Here is a 25,505-nt window from a genome sequence, read left to right on the forward strand (position 1 = left end):
TGCTGCTCTGACCTGCTGCAGTTTAGTCAACGAAATACTAGTGCTGGATAAAGATCGTTTCGAGAGATATTATGACGTTTCTTTGACATTTAAGACCTTTATGTCCTAACAGAACCCGAGTAAAGTCTGACCTGACAGAGGTTATGATGAATTAGCATTAGCTGAGTGATATTCTTCAGACAGTGTGTGACTGACACCAAGAACTGGTACGAGGGACTTTGGTGCTTCTAACGTTAGCTAGCACAACAACTTAGCTAAACGTTTTGAGTCGACCTTACTGCTGCGACAGGTATTATGCAAATTCTTCCCAAGTTCTTCTGTGTGTGTCGCTTCATGTGTTGTCTTCCTCTGGCCATCAGTCCACGTAATATAGCTGTGTTTTCTTAAGTTGTTGTCTGGCGTCGGCGTTAGCCGTCAGCTGTCGTGTGGCTGCTGCTGTTAGCTCATGTGTAGCTACAGTTATTGCCTCCCAGTGGTGGAAAAAGTATTCAGATCTTTTAACGGTAAGTTGCTTTAGCAATATCACAGTGTAAAACAAAAACTTCATCCATAAGTTAAAGTAAAAAGTGATTTCCTTCTTTCGTAATATCTTAATTACGTTTGTAACATGGAAACTATTTGGTTCATCACCACAACCATCATAAACATAAACTCAGTTGGGAGAAAATATACTAAAAACAACACGATGAAACTCACAAATTGAGGGTACTCAAAGTACTGCACTTTGAACCTCCACTGAAGTAATGTGTTTAAGCATATCGGTTTCTGTTTTTTGGTTATTCAGTTTTGTTTTGTTTTTTTCTTTTAATGTGGGAATTCTAAATGATTATCCAAGTAAAATATATACATTTTCCTGCACAACTCCCTATATAAACCACTAAATCTTTGCAATTTTTCACATATTATGAGTTCAGTTCACGCAGCTTTACTTATCCCTAGAGTTCACTTCAGTTTAACAATCTTCAGTAACACACTACAACAAAACCACCATTAAAAACCGCACTGACAATAATAGAAACAGGTAAACAACAACAGTGTCAGTGCAGCAGAACTGTGTGCTTAGTCTCAGCCAAAACAACAATGGCCATCAGGCATAGCCTGAAGAGTAATTGTTGAGCACCTGTTAGATTGCAAGTAAGTTATTAGCTCAACAAATCAGTTTCTTTGTACATTGTTTAAAAGTGTGAACGTACTTAATTTCACACTGTCAAATGTAACATTATCATATGTTTATAAATTAGCAGCAGTTCAAATTCTACACTTAATACTCATAGTACATAGATATATGCATGCATACTTATTTATTACCGACTAATGAGGTTGAATAAAACCTACTAAAGCTCCAACATAATAAACCTAGCAGTCTGGCATTTCTTAGGTGTGTAAAAATTTTGAAATGCTGTGGTGTGAATAAAGACCTGACTGACAGAATTTGCTTTATTTTTAGATTCTTGTGGTAGTTTGAGATCCTTCAGGGGCTCTCAAAGCAGCATGGCCCCCAAAGACATCATGACCAATTCCCATGCCAAATCCATCCTCAATGCAATGAACTCACTTCGCAAAAGTAACACACTCTGTGACATCACTCTGAGGGTGGAGAACACAGATTTTCCAGCTCACCGGATTGTCTTGGCTGCCTGCAGTGACTATTTTTGTGCCATGTTCACCAGTGAGGTAAAAAATGTGCCCTATCTGTTCTCCAGAAAAGATAGGTGTTATACTTGCATGTTTGATGAATGATGCCTTTCCCTTAGTCTTTTTTCTGTTGTGTTGGATGACAACCTGTTATTTTAATATGTTTTTGGATGTTATGTAAGTCACCCTTGCAGAAATTCAGATACAGGGTTCTGACATGGTTTCCTACACACTTTGCACTTGCACTTCACACCAATGCACATCTACATGTTGTAACATGTTGCTGTCACTTGGGGGCAGTCACAGAAATAAGTGGAGCAAGCTAGGTGTAGGTTGTTCCTCCTTTAGCTTTTTCCTGCAACCAACATTATCAAAGTGAGCAAAGATTTGCTGTTATGGAGTGAGACTAACTGTAAAAAGTAGTTTTTGTCCAGTGTTGCTATTGCATTTGATTTTCACTTCTGTCTTTTTTATTTGTTTTTCTCGTATCATCGTCTTTGCGATCAAATCTATTGTTTTTGGCCCTTTCCCTCTCAAACCTTCATCTAGTCAGCATTACACCTTTAGTTAATAGTATCCCTGAAGGATTAGTGTTGCTGGCTTTTAAAAGGAATTAAAGCATCAAAATCAACAAAGACAAATCAACTGTGCTACCATGAATTGTGCAGAAATGCCACGTGATCTCAGTATATGTACACTTATTATGAAGGGAAAAACAACCAAGAAAAGGATCTGTTAGATTCTTTAAACATATAGGAAAAGGTTCTCTAGTCAGTTGAGACTAAAAAAGTGAAGCATGGTGGTGGTAGCATCATGCTATGGGGATGATTTACATCAACAGAGTCTAAATAATCTGTCAGAATTGGATGGTGATTAAAAAGAAAGAAAAAAGGCAAATTCTTGTTAAAAATCTTCCAGAGAATTGGTCAGAAGTTCACCATTCAGCACAACTGTGCTCAGAAGCATACTCAGTTGGTTTATGGGGAAGAATTTAGATGTCTTGGAAAACTCTAAATGTGGCTGAGAATCTGGGATGATTTAAAATGAATGTACTCCTACAGAACCAGCTTACATGTTCAAGTTTTATGTTTTTGTCTTGCTAATTCCACCGTTTACAGTATTTTGGACCTCCAAAGTGGAAAGCTTTCTGCGTTGAGCAATAACTCCAAACACTCAAAAATATATGTTAAGTCCAGGTTGTAAGGCAGCACAATAGGAGAAATGCCAAAGGGAGGATGGATACTTTTTCAAGGCACTATAGTTTTTCCCTTTTTTGGTCTGTCTTTAATTTCTTAAGTTACTGGTAGATTGAACTAAAGGACAAGATAATACTTGTAGCTTTTAAGTGACTTCCTAATTATATGTTTCTGTTGTGGCCCCACAGCTTGCAGAAAAGGGGAAATCTTTTGTTGACATTCAGGGACTCACTGCATCAACTATGGAGATCTTATTGGACTTTGTCTACACAGAGACTGTGCTTGTCACAGTGGAAAATGTACAAGAACTTCTCCCTGCGGCCTGTTTGTTGCAGCTTAAAGGTAAGATTTGGGAGGGTGGGGGGTTATACCTTCATTTAGAAATTGCTCACTTAAGCTAACTGGCCTTAGGAGTGTTAGCAGAAAATGTCTGCAAGGCTCAAAAAGTCTTGCTCATTCTCAATAGATCTTCCAGTATCCTGGTTTTAGTTCCATTTTAGTGCCATTGCCATGTGGTGACGAATGCATGGTTTGCAGTGTGTGGGTGGCACATGTTAAAGGAACACCAGTAAGAAAGCCAGGATCCAAGACTTACCACATAAACACTGCACTGTAACAAAATTAAACAGTTATTTATTTATTGGTCTGTGATTTTAATATTGTGGCTGATCATTGAAAACTACAAATATAATTGATGTATTTTAGCAAATTCTTTTACTGCAAACTTCCGTTGTCTGGAAGTTAATTTCATGATTGTTGACAAATATAAACTAAATAATGATTAAGTAAGTAATTAATACTTAATGAATAATGAGCCCACTAGTTCAACTCGAGCCTTTGACGTTAGTTTAGATCTTGCAGATCAGTTATTGGCAGTTATTACATTATTTGTTGCTACAGGTTCCATTCTCCATTTTTAGTTCTACTTTAATGGTTTAAACCTGTTTGGTCTTGAAATTGTTATGTCTTTAACGCATAAACTGACAGTTTTTACATAAACTTCCACAGAAAGCTCTGAGTAACTGATTGTAAGTCCTGTTTATCCAGAATTTGATTGGCATATGCTTGGGTTTAAACAAACATATTTCTGTTTTCCTCAGGGGTGAAGAGAGCATGCTGTGATTTTTTGGAAAGCCAGCTTGATCCTTCCAACTGTCTGGGTATTCGTGACTTTGCCGAAACTCACAATTGCCTTGACCTGATGCAGGCCGCCGAGCTCTTTTCCCAGAAGCATTTCTCCGAGGTGGTTCAGCACGAGGAGTTCATGCTGCTGAGCCAGACAGAAGTTGAAAAGCTTATAAAATGTGATGAAATACAGGTAGGAAAACTGTGTGTGTGGAAATGTGTTGTAGATGCTTCTTATTGTGTTAGAGCAGAATTTGTTACACCAAAAAAAAACTTCCATTAATACCAAGAATTGGTGATACGAGACAAGTATGAATGCATAATTTATGTGGTTGGACTTAAATAGCGTAAATGTAGCTTCACTTTCACAGTTTTCTTATTGTCTGTCAGACACCTGAACTTGAAAAGAGAAAAGCAAGTACCAGCCTGCTGTAATCTCAGCTAGTGCACCCCCTCCCAACCCCCAAGCTCCCCCCAGTTTTTGTGGATTGGCCTGACAATGAAATTGCAGAGAAGTGAACCTGATTTAAGTTTGCTTTTGTGCTCAGGAAATTCCTGTTTCCCAACCACATGCTTGCTTTTTGAAAACACAGTTATTATCACATGATGATTTATAGATCATCAATTGTGTCAAATTGTTCTTCCTGTCATTTTTGTTGTTTTTAAAATAAAACTAGACTATACATGTGAAACACAGTCACGCATAATTTGCCCTCAGTTAAAGCATTCTCTGTCATTTGAGGATTTTTAGGTGCGAATTTGGGGCTTGTTTCATCAAAGCAGACCTGTTTCCTTTGGACTTTGTGTTTTTGCAGTTAGAAAAACGGTTAAATTGTTTTGTTAAAAGGAATACAACCCTGTTTCTTTAAAAAAATAAAACAAAAATTTATGTCATAGAATGTTAAAAAAAATCCTTTGTCTAAAATATATTTATTCTATTAAACACAGTTGTATCATTTTCTTTTCCTCCTCACCCGTTCAGATGCTAGAAAACAGTAGTGGACACTGTGCATGAAAGAGTTAAAACTAGGCTAAGCGTGATCAGATTCATTCACACATTTAAAACATAGTTTTTTTTCTATGATTTTTATTTCTTGGTCTTGGCAGCAGCAGCTGTGTTTCTTTTCAACCTATAAGTAATATGTGATTATGACTGGTAATCTATGAATTTGCACATATCCATAGTTAAAAAACCTGGGATGGGAAATAACCAGCAGCTAAGGAAAATCACCTAAAGATGCCCTGGATATTTTTAACTTGCATCATAGTGAAGACCGCTTGACTTGAAATTGAATACACACAATCTGCAATTAATTTGCCATGTCATTATTAATAGACAGAATAAAAGAAGGAAAACACACTGATTTCATGAATTTCACATGATTCTAAATGATCTGGCTGCACATACATGTTAGAACATGTGCATCCTGCTGTCGGTTATCAAGCATTTTTTATTTTTGTTTGTTTAAACTGAAGCACTGTTCACAACTAAATCTGTGACTTTTTTGCATTCTTTTTTTTCTTTATTTGTTTTTTTAAATGCAGACGAGGCAAAGAACTCGAGGGGCTTTGTTTTAATTCCTAAAAGATTTACCCAGATTCTCTGAATCTTCTGTTGTATATAAAAATATTTAAGTTAGATACTGAGTAACATTATTGATAAAATGTGTGCCCAAACCTGTTAATCCCATCATGTTACTGAGCTGCAGCTAATATACTTAATCAGATTGATGTTTCATCGTTTTTTGTTTTTTTTTCTGCATACCTTTTCCAATTTTACATCCTCTGTATTAACTGTGTTTCTTACATTTAAGTCAAAACAAAACTTCACAGTTTCCCTGTTTATTATGTTTTCAGGGATTTTAATCATAGATCATTTTGTTGTCGTAATTTTTAAATCCAGTTTTTATTTGAAGGTCCAACAAATACAACAGACTTTTTAGATAATTCTGATTTTATTTATATTTTACACACTTTATCTACAGGATTGTAGGTTTATAGCTCAGCTATTTTTGGGTGTGTCACTAATAAATATTGTGCGTACTTTTCACTGCAGTTGTTCGCTGCTTATTCAGCATGAAAGAAAGCTTTATTGCCAAGTGTGTTTCCACATGCAAGTTTTTTTTTGTGTGTGTGTACATAAAGCTCTCAGTACCTACATACAGCAAGATGAATATAAGAAATAAAATACAATATGTAAATGGGTGTAACCACTAACTGTATAGATGGAAATTGTCCAAACTATGATCAGATATGTACCGGAAGAACAGATATGTAATGAAATGATGGTTTTCAAGAGCCTAGTTGGGTGGATAATAAATAAAATACTGTATTTACAGTGTATATTACAATAAATACGGTATTTAATGTCTCATTCACAGGGACTCATTTTCTTTGAAATTACATATACCCCCAAAAAACGGGGTATTTCTTTACAACTACAAGGGCTGTATATATAATTTTAGTCTCAAGAAAGCTGAGAGTGAGATTGCACATTGCTTATAAAACAACAAACCTTGTACATGTTTTATGACTTCGTGATTTCTTTTATTTTTTGTTTATTTATTTATACTCTTTGGCCACTTGTCCACAGGGTTTTTCTCCCATCTTCTCATTATCCTGGACAGTTTTATTAATCGATTTATTTAATTAATTTGTCATGTTGTAATTCTTCTCGTGTGTTGTGTGTGTGCAGGTGGACTCGGAGGAGCCTGTATTTGAAGCTGTGTTAAATTGGGTTAAACACAACCGAAAAGAAAGGGAGCCCTACCTGCCTGACATGCTGGAGTTTGTTCGAATGCCACTCCTTACCCCCCGCTACATTACAGATGTCATTGATGCTGAGGTGAGCCAGGCGACGCGCAACAAGTTGTAATCACGCGCTGAGATTCACATGACAGATTTTCTTCTGAAGTATTTATCACACCATAATTAAGCAAGTTTTTACATGTTTTAGCCTCTCATTCGGTGTAGTCTGCCATGTCGAGACCTCGTTGATGAAGCCAAAAAATTCCACTTAAGACCAGAGCTGAGGAGTGAGATGCAGGGCCCACGCACACAAGCCAGATTAGGTAGAAAACTCTTGTGTGCAACTACAGTTTAGCTAAATGTATGTCTGACATAGCAGCCTTGTAATCCAAGCTGTTTTTTTTTTTTTTTAAAGGTGCCAAAGAAGTCCTGCTGGTTATAGGTGGGTTTGGCAGCCAGCAGTCTCCTATTGACATAGTTGAGAAGTATGATCCCAAAACTCAAGAATGGACCTTTCTACCTGTGAGTATTGATTTTTTTAAATAAAGTCTTGTAGTTTTTAACTTCTCAGATGACCTGGCTGATACAGATTGGTATGTCCTGAACAGAATATTGCACGGAAAAGGCGTTACGTGGCTACAGTGTCTCTACACGATCGAGTTTATGTAATCGGAGGCTATGACGGCCGCTCCAGGCTCAGCTCTGTGGAGTGCCTGGACTACACAGCGGACGAGGACGGGGTTTGGTACACCGTCGCCACCATGAATGTGCGTCGTGGCCTTGCTGGTGCCACAACACTTGGAGGTGTGTTTCTGTGAAATCTTCTGTAAATGTTTTCTTCTCTTCCAGAACAAATACACAATTACTAGACAGTGATTATGTTTTGCTTTTGACAGACATGATCTATGTGGCTGGAGGCTTTGATGGAAGCAGGCGTCATACCAGCATGGAGCGATATGATCCCAATATTGACCAGTGGAGCATGCTGGGAGATATGCAGACAGCTAGAGAGGGAGCTGGTCTGGTGGTGGCAAGTGGCCTGATATACTGTCTAGGTACGTAAGATGTTGACATGTTGGCAAAGTGATTATTATTTTTAGGGCTCCAACATCACGGGGGACTGTCTCAACCAACTGGTTTGTGTATGAATTGCAAAGTTGCCACATGCAGATGGTAGGGTCAGAGTTAGCTGAGGCATCTATCGCTATCCGGCTGATACTCCTCTCAGGTAAGGTTGCATTTTGTTGTGAGAACACAACGAGATTACAGTTTGGAGGCCATATTTGCACCCTAACCATCCTGTCCCAACCTGCACTTGTTGGTGGAAACAAGACTTTAGGGCACTTTAGTACCAACATGGCATAGTTTAACCACCACAGCCTACCTAGGGATGTGAATCACTCAGGAACTGGTTCTAACTTTTCTAAAGCTGGAATTATGTGCCACAGGGATTATCAGTGCCCTCTACCGATGTTGACAGGTGCTGGCCAGCTCACTGACTACAAATAGACAGACATGCCAAGCGTGTCTGTTTCTTGTCAGAAGAGGGGACCCAGATCATGGCCACATTTCACTGACAAACATGACAACGGCACAAGCTCTAATGTCTGTATTTGAATAGCCAATAATAGTAACAGATCATAGTCTGCAGCCTAATCACTACTCTGCTCCGGGTTTCTTTTTTTTTTTTTTTTTTTTTTTTGCTCCGGGTTTCTTACGTGAATGGATTAGAGTATTCTCTGGAGGTCTACCTGAGTTACAGACTATTTTTTTTTTCAGTCCAGTCGGCAGATTAATGGAATAATTTCTGTGGATGTCTGAGAGTTCATCACTGACCAAGTGATTGTTTCTCCTAGTGGTGAAAATATTCCTGCTTTATCTGTCTGATATAATAATGATAAGGGCTGTTAGCAGCTCCTTAAATTAGCCGTTAGCTCACCTGTAGCCACAGACGTGTATGTGTGCTTAATGGAGACTTTAGTAGGCTGTAGTCAGGCACATTGTTAATTAGATTCATTCTGAGAGTGAAGTGGTGAAACCATCAGTGGGGTGTATTACAACTTGTTTTCTGTGTGTGCATCAAGCCACGCGCAATACAAAGAGCAGAGAAGTTTTGTTTTGTTCTATGAAGTATAGAAGTGGGCTGCAGCACAAAGCTGGGAAAGGAAACTCTGACGCTGGCAGCACGTGAGGCAAAGACATGCAGCAGGTCTGATCTGCTCTGGCTGGGACTTCTAAATAGTTGTTTTAGCCTCATAATTAATAGTGTAGATTGTCATGACAGTATAAATATTATTGCCTTCTTTCCAAGTGAATGTGCTGCTTCACGCACTGTTAGCATTCATGCAGTTGACAGGATTCCCTTCATAAACTCTGCTAGATGTTCCTCTGAAAAAACCCCTTTAAGTTGTGGGTATTTTAGTGTACTTCTTGATAACGTGGACATAGGGCTGGGCGATTAATCGATAAAATCGATATATCGAATTTTCCATTTTTGGCAATTTATTTTTATTAAAATTAATATAATTTAAAAATTGGTAGGTAGTTAGCAGCAGACTCAGCCGTTCCTTCACACCAGAAGCACTGACAGATTTACAGTGAAGTGAGCCGTTACTCACGCCTGGGATTTAGCTGTACGTGTAACCGCAGCAAGAAATGCTGCTCTCTACGAGATGCAGAACACAACTTAAGCCCACAAATTCTCAATAAGAGATGACCAACATTAGGGGAATTATTTCCACAGGGGATCCCTTATGATAAGGATCCAGATGGAAAGAGATGACGGATGCACTTGTGTTGCATATTTCTATGCAAGATATGAAGCCATTTATATGGTGGAAAAGTTATGACGTTTACTTTCTGTTTGCTGGCATTCATTCATATAAGTAAATAAATGTTTTAATAAGTTTAATATGTTTTTTTTTAAAACGTAAAAAAAAAAATCGATTTAAAATTGGAAATCAGATTCAGCTAGAAAGATTTTATTTTTAAGCCATATCGCCCAGCCCTGTGTGGACATTTATTCTTGCCAGGTCTAGTATGATGTAAAACCAAGCATTAATCCATCTCTCCATACCACCCTTTACAGAATACTGTCACATTCTGATCCAGAACATCAGGCATCTAAAAATAGAAAAGCGCAAAATCCTGTGTGGTCAAAAAGACAACCTGTAGCCCTAATGGGTAGAAATCATCATATTTCCTCTGTTCATACTAAATACTGGTTTAATTATTTATTCACATAATTTCAGGAACCAGCAAGCCTTTATGATTTTATTTGACAAAGTTATTGAATATGCATATTTTAAAGAATGACTATGTCCATCCCTTTATGACCACAGGTAGCATCTTGTGATGACTACTGGAGGATAATGCAACATGTCACAAAGCTCACATAATCTCCAACTGGTTTATTGAACATGACAATGAGTTCATTGTCCTCCAATGGCCTCCCCAGTCACCAGATCTCTGGTTTGGTTCTTACTGCAGGCAAATGTGTCTCAAATCCAAGTTTTTGCCAGTATGTGACCCACATCTGATCTGTTTATCACAGTCTTTTATTCACAGTCTGATCCGCTCAAATCCATGTTTTTCAAAAACAACCCAGGCCATCTTCTTATGTGGTACTAAATCTGATACATATCCAATCTTTTTCAAAGAGATGTCAGTCTGAACGGTCATGTCGCATCTAACTTGTACGTCAATGGAGTGAGGCAGATGCTAGAAATCTGCGCCATGTTCCAACTCCGTATCCACAGTGGTAAAGCGGTAGCAACTGCTGATCCATAAAAGACCATAAGCTTTGTTCCCTCCCATTTCGCAGTCTCCTTTTTTCCCCTCATCAGTTGGTCATTGGTTTTGAGATTGTGTTTAAATGATAATGTGAGCAACCACCTAAAAAAAAAAAAAACAACTTGGATTTCTGGAAATAAAAAATCAGATTTGAGCATTAAAAACTGCAGTGTGAACGTATTCTGAGTCTACATTATTGGCCCTTAAACCTCCTATCATCTGTCACAGTGGTGATTCCTGTTTGCTCGACAGATGAGTCGGTCCACAGTTCAGTTCTGCACAATGATGTCAGAAAACACTGAACTTGTGTTTGCTCATCATGAATTTATTCACATTGCCCAAAAACTCAGAGGACACAAGCATTTTATCATTTTCCACATTTTAAAGAAGTCCACTTTATTACTCCATAGGACCTGGAAAGACAAATTAAATAATGATAAACAAGAAGTTAAGACCTGGGAATGTTTCACATTTTGACATTATGACTTAAAGAAATCTCGGACATCTTGGACAAATAAGAATTATTTAAACTTTTTAGTCTTCTTGTAGTGAAGCCACCACATCTTAACCTTTTCTACTTCACACTGTAGGTGGATACGATGGGCTAAACATCTTGAATTCAGTGGAACGGTACGACCCACACACAGGACACTGGACCAGTGTCACGCCCATGGCTACGAAGCGGTCAGGTGGGTAAGACCACAAAGCAAGATGTCAGACATGTTTGACGTCATTTATCTCAAACCTTCAACGCTGTCTTCAGGGGCTGGCGTGGCTTTACTCAATGACCACATTTATGTAGTGGGAGGATTTGATGGTGTTTCACACCTCGACTCTGTGGAGGTGTACAACATCAGGACGGACTATTGGACAACTGTAGCCAGCATGACGACACCTCGGTGTTACGTTGGAGCAACCGTCCTCCGAGGGCGACTGTATGCCATTGCCGGGTAAGGGAATGTTTTCCTCCATCTTTTGTTTAAAAGTGACATTATGTACAGCTGTTCCAGGGACTGATTACTTCTGCATCTTTTATACCAGCCTGTGTTCGAGGTGAACAATGGGCCCGGTATCACTATATACTTCTTAACCTTCTGATATCTCCTCTTAAACACTATAAATGTTAAATTGAAAATTATCACACATAAAATAACACCAGCATTGATTCATGTCAACCCAAGCAGCTGTTATCTTTTTCTGTTTTGTCTTTTGGCAACCAGGTTTTTCATGTGGCCACGCTGAGTTAAAAAAAGATTTGAGGTGCTACCACTTTTTATGGAAATAGTTTTATAGCATATTTTGCAGATAATCATGTTTTTTGTTTTTTTTCCATGTCTTTCTTGTGAATTCTGAACCACTACCAGATGTATTAAGTAGCTAAAACTTGACCATCAAATACAAGTTGTCATGGCAATGTTTTAAGTTTTCTACAAGGCAAAGCAGGTTTATTTGTGTAGCACATTTCATGTATAAGACAACTCAAAGGGCTTTACATAAAGCATAAAAACACCTGCACATAAAGCTGGAGGTCCGCATAGCTGACGCAGATGAAATGTGTATATATACTCGAGTGTAGGGTAACTGCGTCATGTTGCAGTTTCTTTTCTTTTCCGCGTCGAGCCTCTGCGGACCTACGCAGAGCCTGCAGAGGTAAACGGCACGACTGACCTGGCCCGCGCGAGTATAACTGAGCCTTTAGACTTTTCAGACCCAGTTTAGAAGGTTTGAAGCATCCTCAGATTTTCTGGTAGTTTGTTCTAGACATCAGGAGCATGAAGCCAAATTCTGATTCTGCTTGTTTAGTTTTAACTCTTGGGATGGAAAGCAAACTCGACCCCAATAATCTTAGAAGCCTCAGTGGCTGATCTGGTGTCAGCAAATTTGTTATATATGTTGGACCAGAACCATTTAGGGCCTTGTACACCAGCAGCAACATTTTAAAATCAGTTGCTCTGTGCACAGGAAGCCAGTTTAAAAGTGATCTTTTCCCTTTTTTCTTTGGTCTGTGAGGACACGAGCAGCAGCATTCTGGCTTAGTTGCAGTTTTCTGAGTGATTTTGTTTGTTTTTAGAGAGAGCTGTAAAAACTCCATTGCACTACTCAAGCCTGCTGAAAGCAAATGCTTGAAGAGGTTTTTCTAAAACCTGTTAAACCATCATTCCCTGTATTCTAGATTTATTCTTTAGGTGGTAAAAGGCTGATTTGGTTAATGGTTAAATATGGCTGGTCCAACAAAATGACACCATCTGGCTTGATCTGCAGATTTTAACATTGCTGACTAAAGCTGGGCACTGACCTTTGGACGCTCATCGTAGTGTTATCACTTTTATTTTTATTTAGCTGAAGAAAATTCTGACACATCCAAGTTTTGATGTGACTGAAGTTATTTGATTTTCTTCATAGTTCTACTTCTCTCAGTCTTTCTCAGTTCACAGCAGATACAATCCAGAAAAGCGTGCATGCATGCATGTTGTTGCATCAGGAAAGCCGCCTGTGGCCAGCAGACATGTGTGCATCAAGCTAGTTATCGAGCATTAAGAGATGGAAGCTGAATGTGATTTTTCTTAGAAGAAAAATGGCATTGGATCTCTTAGCTAGCAGTGGTTCAGGTATCATATGGAAAACATTCAACGAAACACATTCATCTGCAAAATATGCTGTAAAACTAATGTCGTGAAAGGCGCCAGCACCACAAATTTGCTTCACCCCTCAAAATGCCATCCTCTACAGCATGAAAGGCTCAAACTCTGATGGCCACTTTCCCAGCTACAGTGAAGAAAATGTGAAACCTTGTGAATCATTACTTTGCATAAAAAAACAAGCTTGTTAACATTTTTCTTCCTGCAGGTGCTCCTGATGATTGTCTGCTATATATTCCTACAGAGACAGATACACATTTTCAGTTTCTTTACAGGTGTAGCAGCTTGTCTGGGTTTTTTTTTTTTTTCTTTTTGGGTTTCACTCAACAATTTTAGTTGTTTCTTCTTTTCACTTTCTCTTCATTTTCTCCGTTTCTCTTCTGTTTACTTTCTCCCTTCTTTTGTTCCTCCTATCAGATCCAACGTTATGTTAATTCAGCAATAAACTAAATAAATAATGAATACTTAGGTATCAAGAGGAGCCTTATACCCATAAAGCTCCTGTTGGCAAAGCTAATTTATTTGTTAGAGCACGTCAATTTCAAGCCATCATTCTGCTGTCATGATGCTGCACAGAAAGGTAAAATATAAATAAATAAATAAAAATAAAGCTTATGACTGTTGTTCCCTTGTTTAAATTTATAAATTTGCTGAATTTCCCCTTTTACGGAGTTGACATTATTAATTCTACCAGTCTTATTTTTTGCATGATAATGTTGTTTCAAAACATCAAGATAAAGCCAAACAATTTGTGATTTTAGTTACAGGACATATAACCCAGAACCATTAGCATATATACGACGCATCGCCCACCCTCTGCCCTGTGTGAAGTTTCTTTCTGCTTCTCCTCACATCCAATTTAGCAAGAGAATAATCTGAAATTCTCATTTAAAATTAGTTTAAACCAATAAAATAAATAAATATCTCCCCATAGTAAAGAATCTTCTAAATAAAATCCAGGATCCAGGTGGTGATCCAGATCACCCCCAAAATCAAATCACTTGTTCCTTATTGCTTTTCTGAGATTTCCCGAAAATTTCATCAGATTCCGTCCTAACTTTTCGCGTTACGTTGCTAACAGATAGACAGACAAACCAACGCCACCAAATACATGACCTCCGCCTTGGTGGAGGTAATGACAGCCGCTGGAGTTCAGCTGTGGCTTGTGTTCAGATTTCTTTTACATCAGTTCAGCTTTTGCTGCACCACAAAGAAGAATCATGTCAGGTAATATAAACATTAGTATAACGGCATCCCATAAGCATTTATGCTCCTTGAACTATTGCTTTACTAAAGCTTTTAGATTGTATTTCTCACCTGTACATGAATCAACTCGTCTCTGCCAACACAAAACCTCTAAATGGTTTAACAAAGGACAAGCTTTAAGCATTGTTTATCATTTAAACTACAGGTTTTGTTTCTGTTAAGTTAGAACCAGTGCATACAGAAGGTTTTCAAACCCTTACTAAACCTACACACAGCTTTAGTGTGAAACAACAAATACATTTTTATCTAGCGACTGTTTAAACTGGTACCACATGCTGCAGCAAGCAAATCCCAGCAGAGTAATATGATGGTAGTTTTAAATCCTGCCTTTGTTCAGCTCTGTTAGCACAGAGGTGTGTTCACTGCTGTGGTCCAACATCTCTGTCTCTGTCTTTTTCTCCAGATACGACGGGAACTCTCTCCTCAGCAGTATTGAATGTTATGACCCGGTTATCGACTCCTGGGAGGTCGTCACTTCCATGGCGACCCAACGGTGCGACGCAGGCGTCTGTGTTCTGCGAGAGAAGTGATATTAAAAAAAAAAAAACAAGAACCACAAGTGGAAAAGCAAGCAGGACAGGCAGCTAGACTATGCTAATATGCCACTAAAGCAGAACCATAAAGGGAGATGTTTGTTTGCCAGTATGCAAATAAATACTCTGGAAATAGGGGAAGATGAAAAAAAAGTAGGCTCAGCAGTTGGGCTTCCTTCTCTATTGGATGGTTCATCCGCCGCCAGTCAGACTGTACTACAGAGATTCAGCCTTGCCATGGTAGACTTCACTTCACCTCCAAGGAGCCCATCACCTCTTGCATGACTCTTCGGTGGTTCTTGTGTCTGTCGTTACCTGTGAGATTATTTTTTCAGTTTGTCTTAAAAGTGCAATATATTTTTATTCATCAGAAGTAAAGAATGGAGCTGGTTGAGACTCCACTTGCTGCTATTTGCCTTATCACGTCAGCCTAAATCAAACAGTGAACTTGTTGCCTCCCATTTCACTGATAGTTAAACGATATTTGCTTATTATCAAGTGAACTCATTTGGCATCTATGAGGTTGTAAAAGTGTCAATAATTTGACACCTTTCTGTGTTTTTATATTCAAATCACAAACGGTTTAATACTTATTGGTTTTCTCAGAATATGTATGTAAAGATAAATATTGTTTTAGAAAATGACTGAATTGTACCACTTGATTCTTTTGTTCTTCAGTTTGGCAAAATTGAGAAATGAAAGTATAAAATAAAAGGTGCATGTGTTTTGTTTTTTTTTTTTTTGTTTTTTTGTTTTTGTTTTTGTTTTTTTCCTCCTCAGCACATAGATGTGGACATGTATATGTAGGATACAAAGTCTTAACATTTACTGTTGCTTGGGAAGTAAATAAAAACACTGAGAAATGACTTTATCTGTGGTGCGTCAAATACCTGAGACAGAAGATCGGCTGGGTCAGTGGCATCACAGGTGAGTAAAGTCACAACAATTCACAACAAAACATCCAGTCAGTAGTTTCATGTCTCGTACACCAAACTACACGGATGATTCATCATTGTCATTGTTGTAAAGTGCACCTTGATGTCTTAAGTTTTAATAGTCAAATTGTACAAACAGTGTTTCCTGCAAAAATTATAATTACATCCTCTGATTTCCCCATTTCTTTCAAATATGTAGCAATTCTAGTTTTCTTACTGGCTACAGTATTGGTCACTAGAGGAGGCAAGATCAAGTTGAATCCCTTTTATAAAATCCCTCACTATTATTAGGTCCACCTTCCTAGTATCAGGTTGGATCCCCATTTTTATTCCAGAACTGCCTTAAGTCTTGGTGTTATAGATTCAACAAGGTGTTGGAAACATTGATCAGCGATTTTCCTCCATAATGATGTGACATCGTCACAGTTGTACATCCATGATGAGAATCTCCAAAAGCTGCTCAGCTGGATTGAGATCTGGTGACTGTGGAGGCTGTTGGAGTCCAGAGAACTCATTGTTATGTTCTAGAAAGCAGTTGGAGATGATCTGAGCTTTGTGACCTGGTGCACTATCCTGCTGGAAGTAGCATCAAAAGATGCTACACTGTGGTCATAAAGGGATGGACATGGTCAGCAACAATACTCAGGTAGGCTGTGCTGGTTAAATGATGCCCAGCTAATACTAAAGTGTCCATAGTGTGCTAACACTTTTATCTTCCACACCAGTGGTTCCCAACCTGGGGTCCAAGACCCTCAAAGGGGTTCCCCCAAAGAGCACAGGGGGTCCCTGAGGCTTTGAACATTAGAGACATTGTGATTGTCCTCAAATTGTCCCTATTTTAATGAATAAAAGTAAGGCTGTATCAAAGGACAGGACTCAGCCAGAATACATTATTTATGGTGAGAATCTTACTTTTGTAAGCCTAAAACCAAGCATGGTTTCAGCACAGGGTGGAGCAGGGGGTCTATGGCAATTTAGTATATGCATGAAGGGCGTCCCAGAGGAAAAAACCTGTTTGTCTAAATTGCTTCTTAAAAAATGACAACGGCAATATTGTTTTTATGTTAATATGTTGGTAGAGATGACATAATACCACATTGTATTTTGGGTTATTTATGTTCATTTACATGCCATGGCCATCTTTTCCATACACTAATAACCTTCACAGTCATGTTTTTGTCATACTGTGACAGCATTCCTCAGTCGCTGAAAATTTATTTACGAGCTTTCTTAGATTTGTAGCTTTCAGAGTAATGCAAACTACATCCACTCAGCAGAGTTCACAATGTACACGAGTTTGAGCTGAGGTTGTGAGCTGGTGTCAGGAATCAATTAATAGTGTATTAGTAGTCTAATATTAATAGTGTAATAGCATATTTGCGATTTTAATCTTTCTTTCTTCTTCTGGCAGTACAATTCAAATCATCTCCATGAGGTCTATTTTCTTTCCATTTCCCCAATTATATATCTTCTATCTCCACTAAATTCAACCATTTTGGCTTTTTTTGTTTGTTTGTTTGTTTGTTTAGCCAAATTAAACCAAAAATAAACTAGCAAAGTTGGTGGCAGCAACAGGAATCAATGAGTATTAATCACAAGATGAGGATCCATCACCCACCTTAAAAGCTACTTACTGCAACTCTTACTTGCTGAATGCTGAGGGAGGGTTTCAGATAACACCAAAAAGATGCTTTAATAATCCAAAGAGGTTTAGTTTATTTAATTTATTGAACAGGGACTATGTGCAGCAGCATTAATCACAGAAGAAAATGTGTTTTGTACCAGATTGTATCTCTCAGAACTCCTTTCCATCTGCAGCCTCTGAGACACAGAACTGCATTACGCACAGAAAACAATACAAAACATGTATACAGTTAATAGTATTTTAAAAAGTAATTTACATAGGAAAAATACAGTGAAATAGTGGAGAAAATACCATTTGAAAAAAAAAGTGTATGTCATCCTATCTAAAGAACAGGAAATCTGCTCTAAGTTTGTTTATTCAGCAAAAAAGAGATGTTATCATTTTCTGTTCTGTACCAGGAGACACTAGGAGATGAAACCCTGCAGGGATGTGTAGTACCGACTTTGTTTCTTTGGCTTTAAATCAACAGATTTGCCTTGAATGAGCAAACATTAAGTTCTGGACTGCAAAAATAAACTTTAGTTAATATAATATCCTTAAAATAGCAACTCCGACTATTCTTGCATTGCAAGTACCTTTATTTCCTTGTACTTCTGTTTATCTTAAGTGAGAGGTTTTGTAATAGAGTATTTTGTAAACTGTGTTTTTATCTCAACAAAAGCTGTGTGTGCTTTTATAGAAAAAAGAAGAGATTAGAAAAATCCAAGGTGCAGTCACACTCCTCTGTGCAGCCTACAAAATATAAACAAAAGCATGAAAAATGACAATGCTGACAGAAAACTGTCCAGATGTTCGTTCCTCTAATGCATGCAAGTGACAGCAGGTCTAAAACATGTTTAAAACAACATTTTTAGTGAGGACTGGCTTTATGCAGAGGGAAAGTTACCATCCTTCCTCCCCCTTCATCTATCAGCTCCCTCCTTCTGAAGTCCTGAATCAGCATCGTCAGATAGACGTACATATAAAGAGAAGCACACAAAGCACCGTGGTGTTGGTGCAGACGCGTCCCAGGACTCTGCAGGGGAATTACAACGTCTACCTGAGCCTTGCTGACAGACAATACACTTTAAATAGTCTGCAACAAAACATCCTGCTTTTAGCATCTGGATCAACATGGTAAGAATGTTCTGAAAATGTAATGTTGTTCGTTATCTCCATTAATGATATGACTAAACTTTCTTTATCATTTGCCTGTGTTGCCTGCATGTGTAGATTTCTATCCATCTACAAAACATCTCCGAGACTGCACAGAAATGATCTGTACTGTGCTTGGTACACTTGTATGTGACTTAAACTCAGCAAGCCAGCATCTTCAGCTTGTGACCAAGCTCCAAGTTTTTATTTTTTTAATTTATTCATGTTCTGTTTAGTAATCATGTATGTCTTCCAAATGCCGTTCAACAATGAAAAATCATCTAAGGGGATGTCCTCCCTGGGAAAACAAGATAAAATTCTCAGCATGTTGAAACTTGACTGCTGGAACCGCTTGCAAAATGCAAGCTGAGTTTTGACATTGTTCATTTAACAACAGAAAGAGCAGGAAAAATGTAAAAACTATGAGCATTTTTTATTTAATTTCACCCTGAAGAGCAGTATGAGGAATTATAAAACCTGAGTGTTAAAGTGAATTTATTGCAGAATTGGTTTCAACTGCAGTTTAAATTGATCTATATGTTCATTTTTACCAAACACAGGTAAATTGCACATTTCCAAAATGTATTTCTTTGCATTTGTGTTTGAGCTTTTTGATCTGACTGAAGCTTTTTAATAGAATTTGAAAATCTAAATTTAGGAAACTTAGATAATTAAATTTTTTAAACAACAGATGAAGCTAATTTTGCAACCCAATTAAAAAGGAAAAAGAACATCCAAAGAAACAGAATCGAAAATACTTTATATAAGAGATTGAATTTCTTGCTTTTCTTGCTTCCGTGTGGTGCATCTATCATTTGAAACAATAGCTTCCTGTTACTATCCATGTGTTATTCTTTGAAATGTAGTTGGAAACTTGAAGGTCTTTGTGAAGTCATAATAATAATTTTATTAGTGTATTTCTTGCATGGCTGTTAAAGAAATGCCAACTACGTGATGTTTTTCTACACAGAGAGAGTGCATCTCTATCCATGTGGGCCAGGCAGGTGTCCAGACTGGAAATGCGTGCTGGGAGCTCTTCTGCCTCGAGCATGGTGTCGGCCCTGATGGCGTCTTCCTGGAGGGTCCTACTGAGCCAAATTCCCGTGAAGATCCATTCAACACTTTTTTCAGTACTGGGAGCTTTGGCCGTCACGTTCCCAGGGCAATATTTGTAGACCTGGAGCCCACGGTTATTGGTAAGCAGTCTTGTGTTTCACTGGATTTCAGCCAGAAAAAAAAACATTTTGTTTGAATGTGTACCAAATATATTGGCTAAAGCACCTCTTCACCAGGACAAAGTATCATTTTTTCTTAATTTGTGGATAAATGGGTGGATGGATGGATAATTCTGCGTAATATAATATTATGACTGAAACTTGTGCTGCACCTCTAGACAACATGTGAATTCTTTACCGCTGAGTCATGTATTACTGAAGCATATATTTGACAAAAAGTGGGCTATACATACATTTTCTATAATATAATATAATATAATATAATATAATATAATATAATATAATATAATATAATATAATATAATATATTTTAATATAATATAATATAATATAATATAATATAATATAATATAATATAATATAATATAATATAATATACCAAAATTGTATAACCTAACCCTCAAAATTATAAAGATATTATAAAATCTTTAATATATAAGATGAAAAAATAATTTAAAAAAAAAACTTTTAGAATTTTCTTTTAACTTTAAATGTTTGTTAAAATATTTTATCATTTAATATTTTTTCATGTCAGCAGCTGTGATGTTCTGCTTGTTTGTCTGGATATGTAAGCCTAACTGGACGAAAATACCTATGTTAAATTATTATTAAATTATTGCATTATGTTTTATAGGACCACTTGAGTATTGTTTAGAATAAGGGAATCACATTGTAACTCATGAGATTTAAAAGATGACGGTTTTGTAATTCATGAAAGCAACTGATCTTTTTTTTTCTGTATGTGCCTTTGTATAGGTGTACAGCTTGTACACTGTTATATTGTCAGGTTTAGCAGACTTATCTCTCTGGGTTGGCTTTGTATATTTATTATTGTTGCAGTGATTTTAACACTCAGTTTAGAGTGAGTAGCCAGTTTCTCTCTCTCTTTTTTTTTTTTTTTTTTTTTTTTTCGTTTGTTTTTTTTCTTGCTGTCTGACTTCACACCACTCAGCTGTACATATAGACTTGAGCTGAGCTTAGGTAGGCTTACCCTGTAGTCATCTAGCGGCAATTCGGCCACACTAATTTTTGAGGACACATAAATAAAATCTATTTTATTTTATTTTATTTTATTTTATTTTATTGCAGAATTTCCAGTCTTTGACTTGCTTTGGTCAAAATATGACACAGCTATAAAGCACCTTGCCACTTATCTCAACCATGTCTTAACAGGGTATTCTGCATTTTGTGAAGAGGAGTTGGTTTAAGTAGTTACTAATGCGTAAAAAGTATCTTACCTGCAGCAGACAGCAGACAGAGAGCTCCTAGTTTGGAAAAATAAGAAGGAATTATGATGAAGGAGCTAAGCTAGCTGTAGCTCAAAGAACAGTAGAATAATTTTTGTAATCTAAAACTATTTAAACCTCACAAACGTATAGAGGTTAGAGAGCGCAGCTGTAGACTCTGGATTCTTATGCTGGTTCATTATGTGAATACAGTCTAAAAAACTCACACTGTCACACACCAAACTGACATACAGAACAGTTCTACCAGAGGTTGCATTAACAACACTAAACTATATCATTTACCCAACTAACAGGCACGTAGCCAGACTATTTTTCAAATACTGGTATTTATTTTTTTCTTTGCCTTTTTTTCAGCCTTAAATAGTTTGTATTAATACCTACTAGATCTTGGATAAGATCTAGACCAACAAAAGAAGTTGATTCCCATTTAAAGGTTTTTTCTAACAATTTCCGGCGCATTGCATTAAAAATGTTGGTGTATATTATCAGATATCCTGGTCATGGTAATCCTAAATGCTTGAAGAGAAGACAACTGGGCTCCTCTTCTTTGTTCCTGAAGTTTTTAGTCCTTTTTTGGGGGATTTTGGTTTACTATTAAATCTGTGTCACAGTTCACATTTTTCTAAGCACATTTCTTATTTACTGATATGAGAATGAAATTAATTGTTTGTGTCATATGAGCGGCTTTATTCATTTTAATCTCTTTGTTTTTTGCTGTTATATCAGTGTCATGGCTCCACATTTTTTCACGCCTTGATTCTTTCAGCATCTTTTTACAAATAAAAAATTTAAAGTAAATGTGATGTACTTGTTATCTTTGGAAATCTTCCGATCCTGATTGAAAAACTGCACACATTTATTGGTACATTGATAGAAGAGAGTAAAAGAAAGTTTAGATTTACATTTGGTGGGTCTGGTCTGAATTAAAAATGTTTCCCTCCAGATGAAGTGAGAGTTGGAAAATACAAAGAGCTCTTCCACCCTGAGCAGCTGATCTCTGGAAAGGAGGATGCAGCCAATAACTACGCTCGAGGCCATTACACTGTCGGCAAAGAGATCATTGATGGAGTCATGGAGCGGATTCGAAAAATGGTCAGTAAACATGTGCCCACTGCTTGAAGTCATTTTTACTACTACTACTACTTCTGCTACTCTTCTCTATGATAGATGTTTGTAGAAGTTGAAGTAATTCTCTAATGACCTGGACATTACACACTTTTACTCTGCAGCTCATCATCCTCATCTAGAAGATTATTAGTGCATGCATTCTCTCCTTTTACGGAGTTACGACTCCCAAACAGCCTTCAGTTTAACTCACGACTATGTTCACTGGGGAAATCAGTGAAATGCAGCAGAAAATTTGTCTCTACTGAGGAATATTTGATCTTTTTCTGCTAAATGCTCTGGTGTATGCTGGACTTTTTAAAATGCAGATTTTTGGCTTGGAATGAACGATGAGCAGACATTGGCTGTAAAGCACCAGAAAGATGCAGATTATTCAGTCTGAATTTGTCATTTGATACACAGTAAGTGTAAAACTACCGACTTAAGCTTCTTCAACTCATGGACTCTTGTGTTATTGTGCTCAGACGGATCAATGCACAGGCCTGCAGGGGTTCCTGGTCTTCCACAGCTTTGGAGGAGGCACTGGCTCTGGCTTCACCTCTCTTCTGATGGAGCGTCTCTCGTTAGACTATGGCAAGAAATCCAAGTTGGAGTTTGCTATCTACCCAGCTCCCCAGGTGTCCACTGCAGTAGTGGAGCCCTACAATGCCATCCTGACCACCCACACCACCTTAGAGCACTCTGACTGTGCCTTCATGGTGGATAACGAGGCCATCTACGACATATGTCGCCGCAACATGGACATCGAGAGGCCGGGTTACCTCAACCTCAACAGATTGATCGGTCAGATCGTCTCCTCAATCACCGCCTCACTTCGCTTTGATGGCGCCCTCAATGTTGATCTGATGGAGTTCCAGACCAACCTTGTCCCATTTCCACGTATCCACTTCCCTCTGGTTACCTACTCACCCATCATCTCTGCTGAGAAGGCTTACCATGAGCAGCTGACTGTGTCCGAGATCACCAGTGCTTGCTTCGAACCGACCAATCAGATGGTCAAGTGTGACCCTCGTCAGGGCAAATACATGGCGTGCTGCATGCTGTACAGAGGAGATGTTGTCCCTAAGGATGTAAACGCGGCCATAGCGAGTATAAAGACCCGACGCTCCATCCAGTTTGTTGACTGGTGCCCCACTGGTTTCAAGGTGAGTAACTGCTGAAGTAAAACATGCAGCCTAGGATGCTTTAGCCGTCTTATTGTTGTCTTTTTCTCAACAGGTTGGCATTAATTACCAGCCTCCGACTGCAGTCCCTGGTGGAGACCTGGCCAAAGTCCAGAGGGCCGTGTGCATGTTAAGCAACACCACTGCCATTGCTGAGGCCTGGTCTCGTCTGGACCACAAGTTTGATCTCATGTACGCTAAGCGTGCATTTGTCCACTGGTATGTGGGCGAAGGCATGGAGGAAGGCGAGTTTGCAGAGGCCAGAGAAGACCTGGCCTGTCTGGAAAGGGATTATGAAGAGCTGGGCCGAATGAGCCCCGATTCAGAAAACGATGATGACGAAGTCTGAATCTCAGCAGCGATCACAAAGCAGTTTTTGTTTACTTATTTTGTCACTGTTTCCAAGCTAGAGTTAACCAAAATGATGGCCTTTGCCACGGCCTTGTTTTTAAAAATAGTGTCCGTTTCAGATTATAAAACTAACACTTACAAAAACATTACAAAAAACTATAAAAAAAAATAAATAAATAAATTATATGCACCGCCTCTGGCACTTCATGACAGCACCTGGGTCCAACTGGACTCACAGCAGTCTGACTACCACTTAATTATGATCAATCATCTTTGAATTCTTGCTTGTGTTGTTCTTACTCTCAGATGTAAGTTGATTTGGATAAAAGCGTCTGCTTAATGACTGTAAAATAGAACTTATACATGATGTGATTTGTGCTCTGAAATAAACTTTTATCTTTTGCATGTGAAACTAGATAGAAACACAGTTACCTGCTGCTCGAGGGTGATGCTGTGGACACCACATTCTCATTACAAAACCCACCTTTGCATACATTTTAATGTGCACGAAAATATCATAGCCTTATATAATAAAAAACCTCATTGCATTTCCTCTGAAGCTCATAACCTGATAAATATACAAGTACATATGTCGCTGTCCTCAACCTTCTTCACAAACTGGTCTTACACATTTAATGAATGTGAAATAAGGAGGCAGTTTTATAGGATTTTTTATGTTAGTTTTATATGTATAAAGAAATACACACTTTTTTTAAACTAGAAATTTCAGTAGTGATATGTAGGAGTCGGTTACTTTTATGTCTCTTACAGAAATTTAATGTACAGTCATCCCACATATGAAATTCCTCATTTTTGGTTGTTATCTAAAACACAGGGATTGTGTTAAGTCTGTCATTAAATGGTTGTACAAAATAAGAAAATCCATTCTATTTAACATGTTTCACAAATGGGCTTTGGAGGATAGTTTGCATTAGATGATTCAGAAATTTTAGAAAAGTTCTGAAGGTGATATACTAGAACTGTAAATTTAGATTGTATGCTTTTCAAAACCACCACATTTTGTTATATCAAGACTATGTTAAGACTCTCAGAAGAGGCCAGGAGATAACACAGTTTGAGGAATGATCACTAAGGAAAACAGATTTTTTTCTTTTCTTTCTTAAATTCAATGTAAATTTGTTTGACATTCATCCTTATTTTGTGACTAAACTTTTTGTAAGGCTTAACAAAAACATTTTATCTTAGTTTAGTTTTGTTTATGTGATAGAATCAACATGTCAAGAATGAAATAATAAACTTTAGATACATTTCATTGTGGTGCTTGAGGTGAATATTTTAAAATGTAATCAAATTTCCCTTAAACTGGTGGTGGTACTGCATCAATTTTGAGTTTGAGTAAATGTATATTTTAATTTGTCACACCAAACTATTGACCAGGCATCTAACAAGTGACTTAAGGGGGCCAAATAAGGGCATTCGCCCATGATGTAAAACAAGCCAGAACCGCCCCTGATAATAAGAAAACAATGAGTAGCAGATGGCGTTGCCCCCATGGAACTCTGATCTCAACGTCATGGTGTTGGTTTGGGAGCAGGACGGCCTAAATTCACTGAAGAAATGGGCCAAGTTTTCTGAGTCTAATAATAATTAACTTCATAATAAAATCTATTTGTGGCAAACATCACAGATATCAACTGTTGTTCAGTGGCAGATGTTAGAAAGCGTTTATGAGAAACAACCAATCAAACTTGTCACTCTGGCTATTTAAATAACAA

The 25,505-nt window shown here is 37.8% G+C and overlaps 2 protein-coding genes across 4 annotated transcripts; both read left to right on the top strand.

Annotated features, from left to right (window-relative positions):
* Positions 1-9: 9 nt before the first annotated feature.
* On the top strand, positions 10-15,659 carry LOC121651335 (kelch-like protein 12). 3 transcript variants are annotated; one of them, XM_042003445.1, is made up of 13 exons: positions 10-289; positions 389-503; positions 1,448-1,674; positions 3,020-3,173; positions 3,932-4,149; positions 6,652-6,801; positions 6,913-7,027; positions 7,120-7,226; positions 7,313-7,508; positions 7,601-7,759; positions 11,087-11,185; positions 11,260-11,446; positions 14,805-15,659. In XM_042003445.1, the coding sequence occupies exons 2-13, from the start codon at positions 446-448 to the stop codon at positions 14,929-14,931; spliced, it is 1,797 nt and encodes a 598-aa protein (XP_041859379.1). In that variant the 5' UTR covers positions 10-289; positions 389-445; the 3' UTR covers positions 14,932-15,659. The 3 variants fall into 3 exon arrangements, with proteins under 3 accessions (XP_041859379.1, XP_041859381.1, XP_041859380.1); XM_042003446.1 differs by lacking the exon at positions 389-503 and having other exon boundaries at positions 11-289; XM_042003447.1 differs by lacking the exons at positions 389-503; positions 1,448-1,674.
* A 2,766-nt stretch (positions 15,660-18,425) lies between these two features.
* On the top strand, positions 18,426-25,040 carry tuba5 (tubulin alpha 5). The gene is made up of 5 exons (XM_042005003.1): positions 18,426-18,630; positions 19,619-19,844; positions 22,074-22,222; positions 22,720-23,400; positions 23,474-25,040. Exons 1-5 carry the CDS (start codon positions 18,628-18,630, stop codon positions 23,765-23,767), a joined length of 1,353 nt encoding a protein of 450 aa, XP_041860937.1. The 5' UTR covers positions 18,426-18,627; the 3' UTR covers positions 23,768-25,040.
* The last annotated feature ends 465 nt before the right edge of the window (positions 25,041-25,505 follow it).

Source organism: Melanotaenia boesemani, chromosome 13 (assembly GCF_017639745.1).
Source record: "Melanotaenia boesemani isolate fMelBoe1 chromosome 13, fMelBoe1.pri, whole genome shotgun sequence".
NCBI lineage: Eukaryota > Metazoa > Chordata > Actinopteri > Atheriniformes > Melanotaeniidae > Melanotaenia > Melanotaenia boesemani.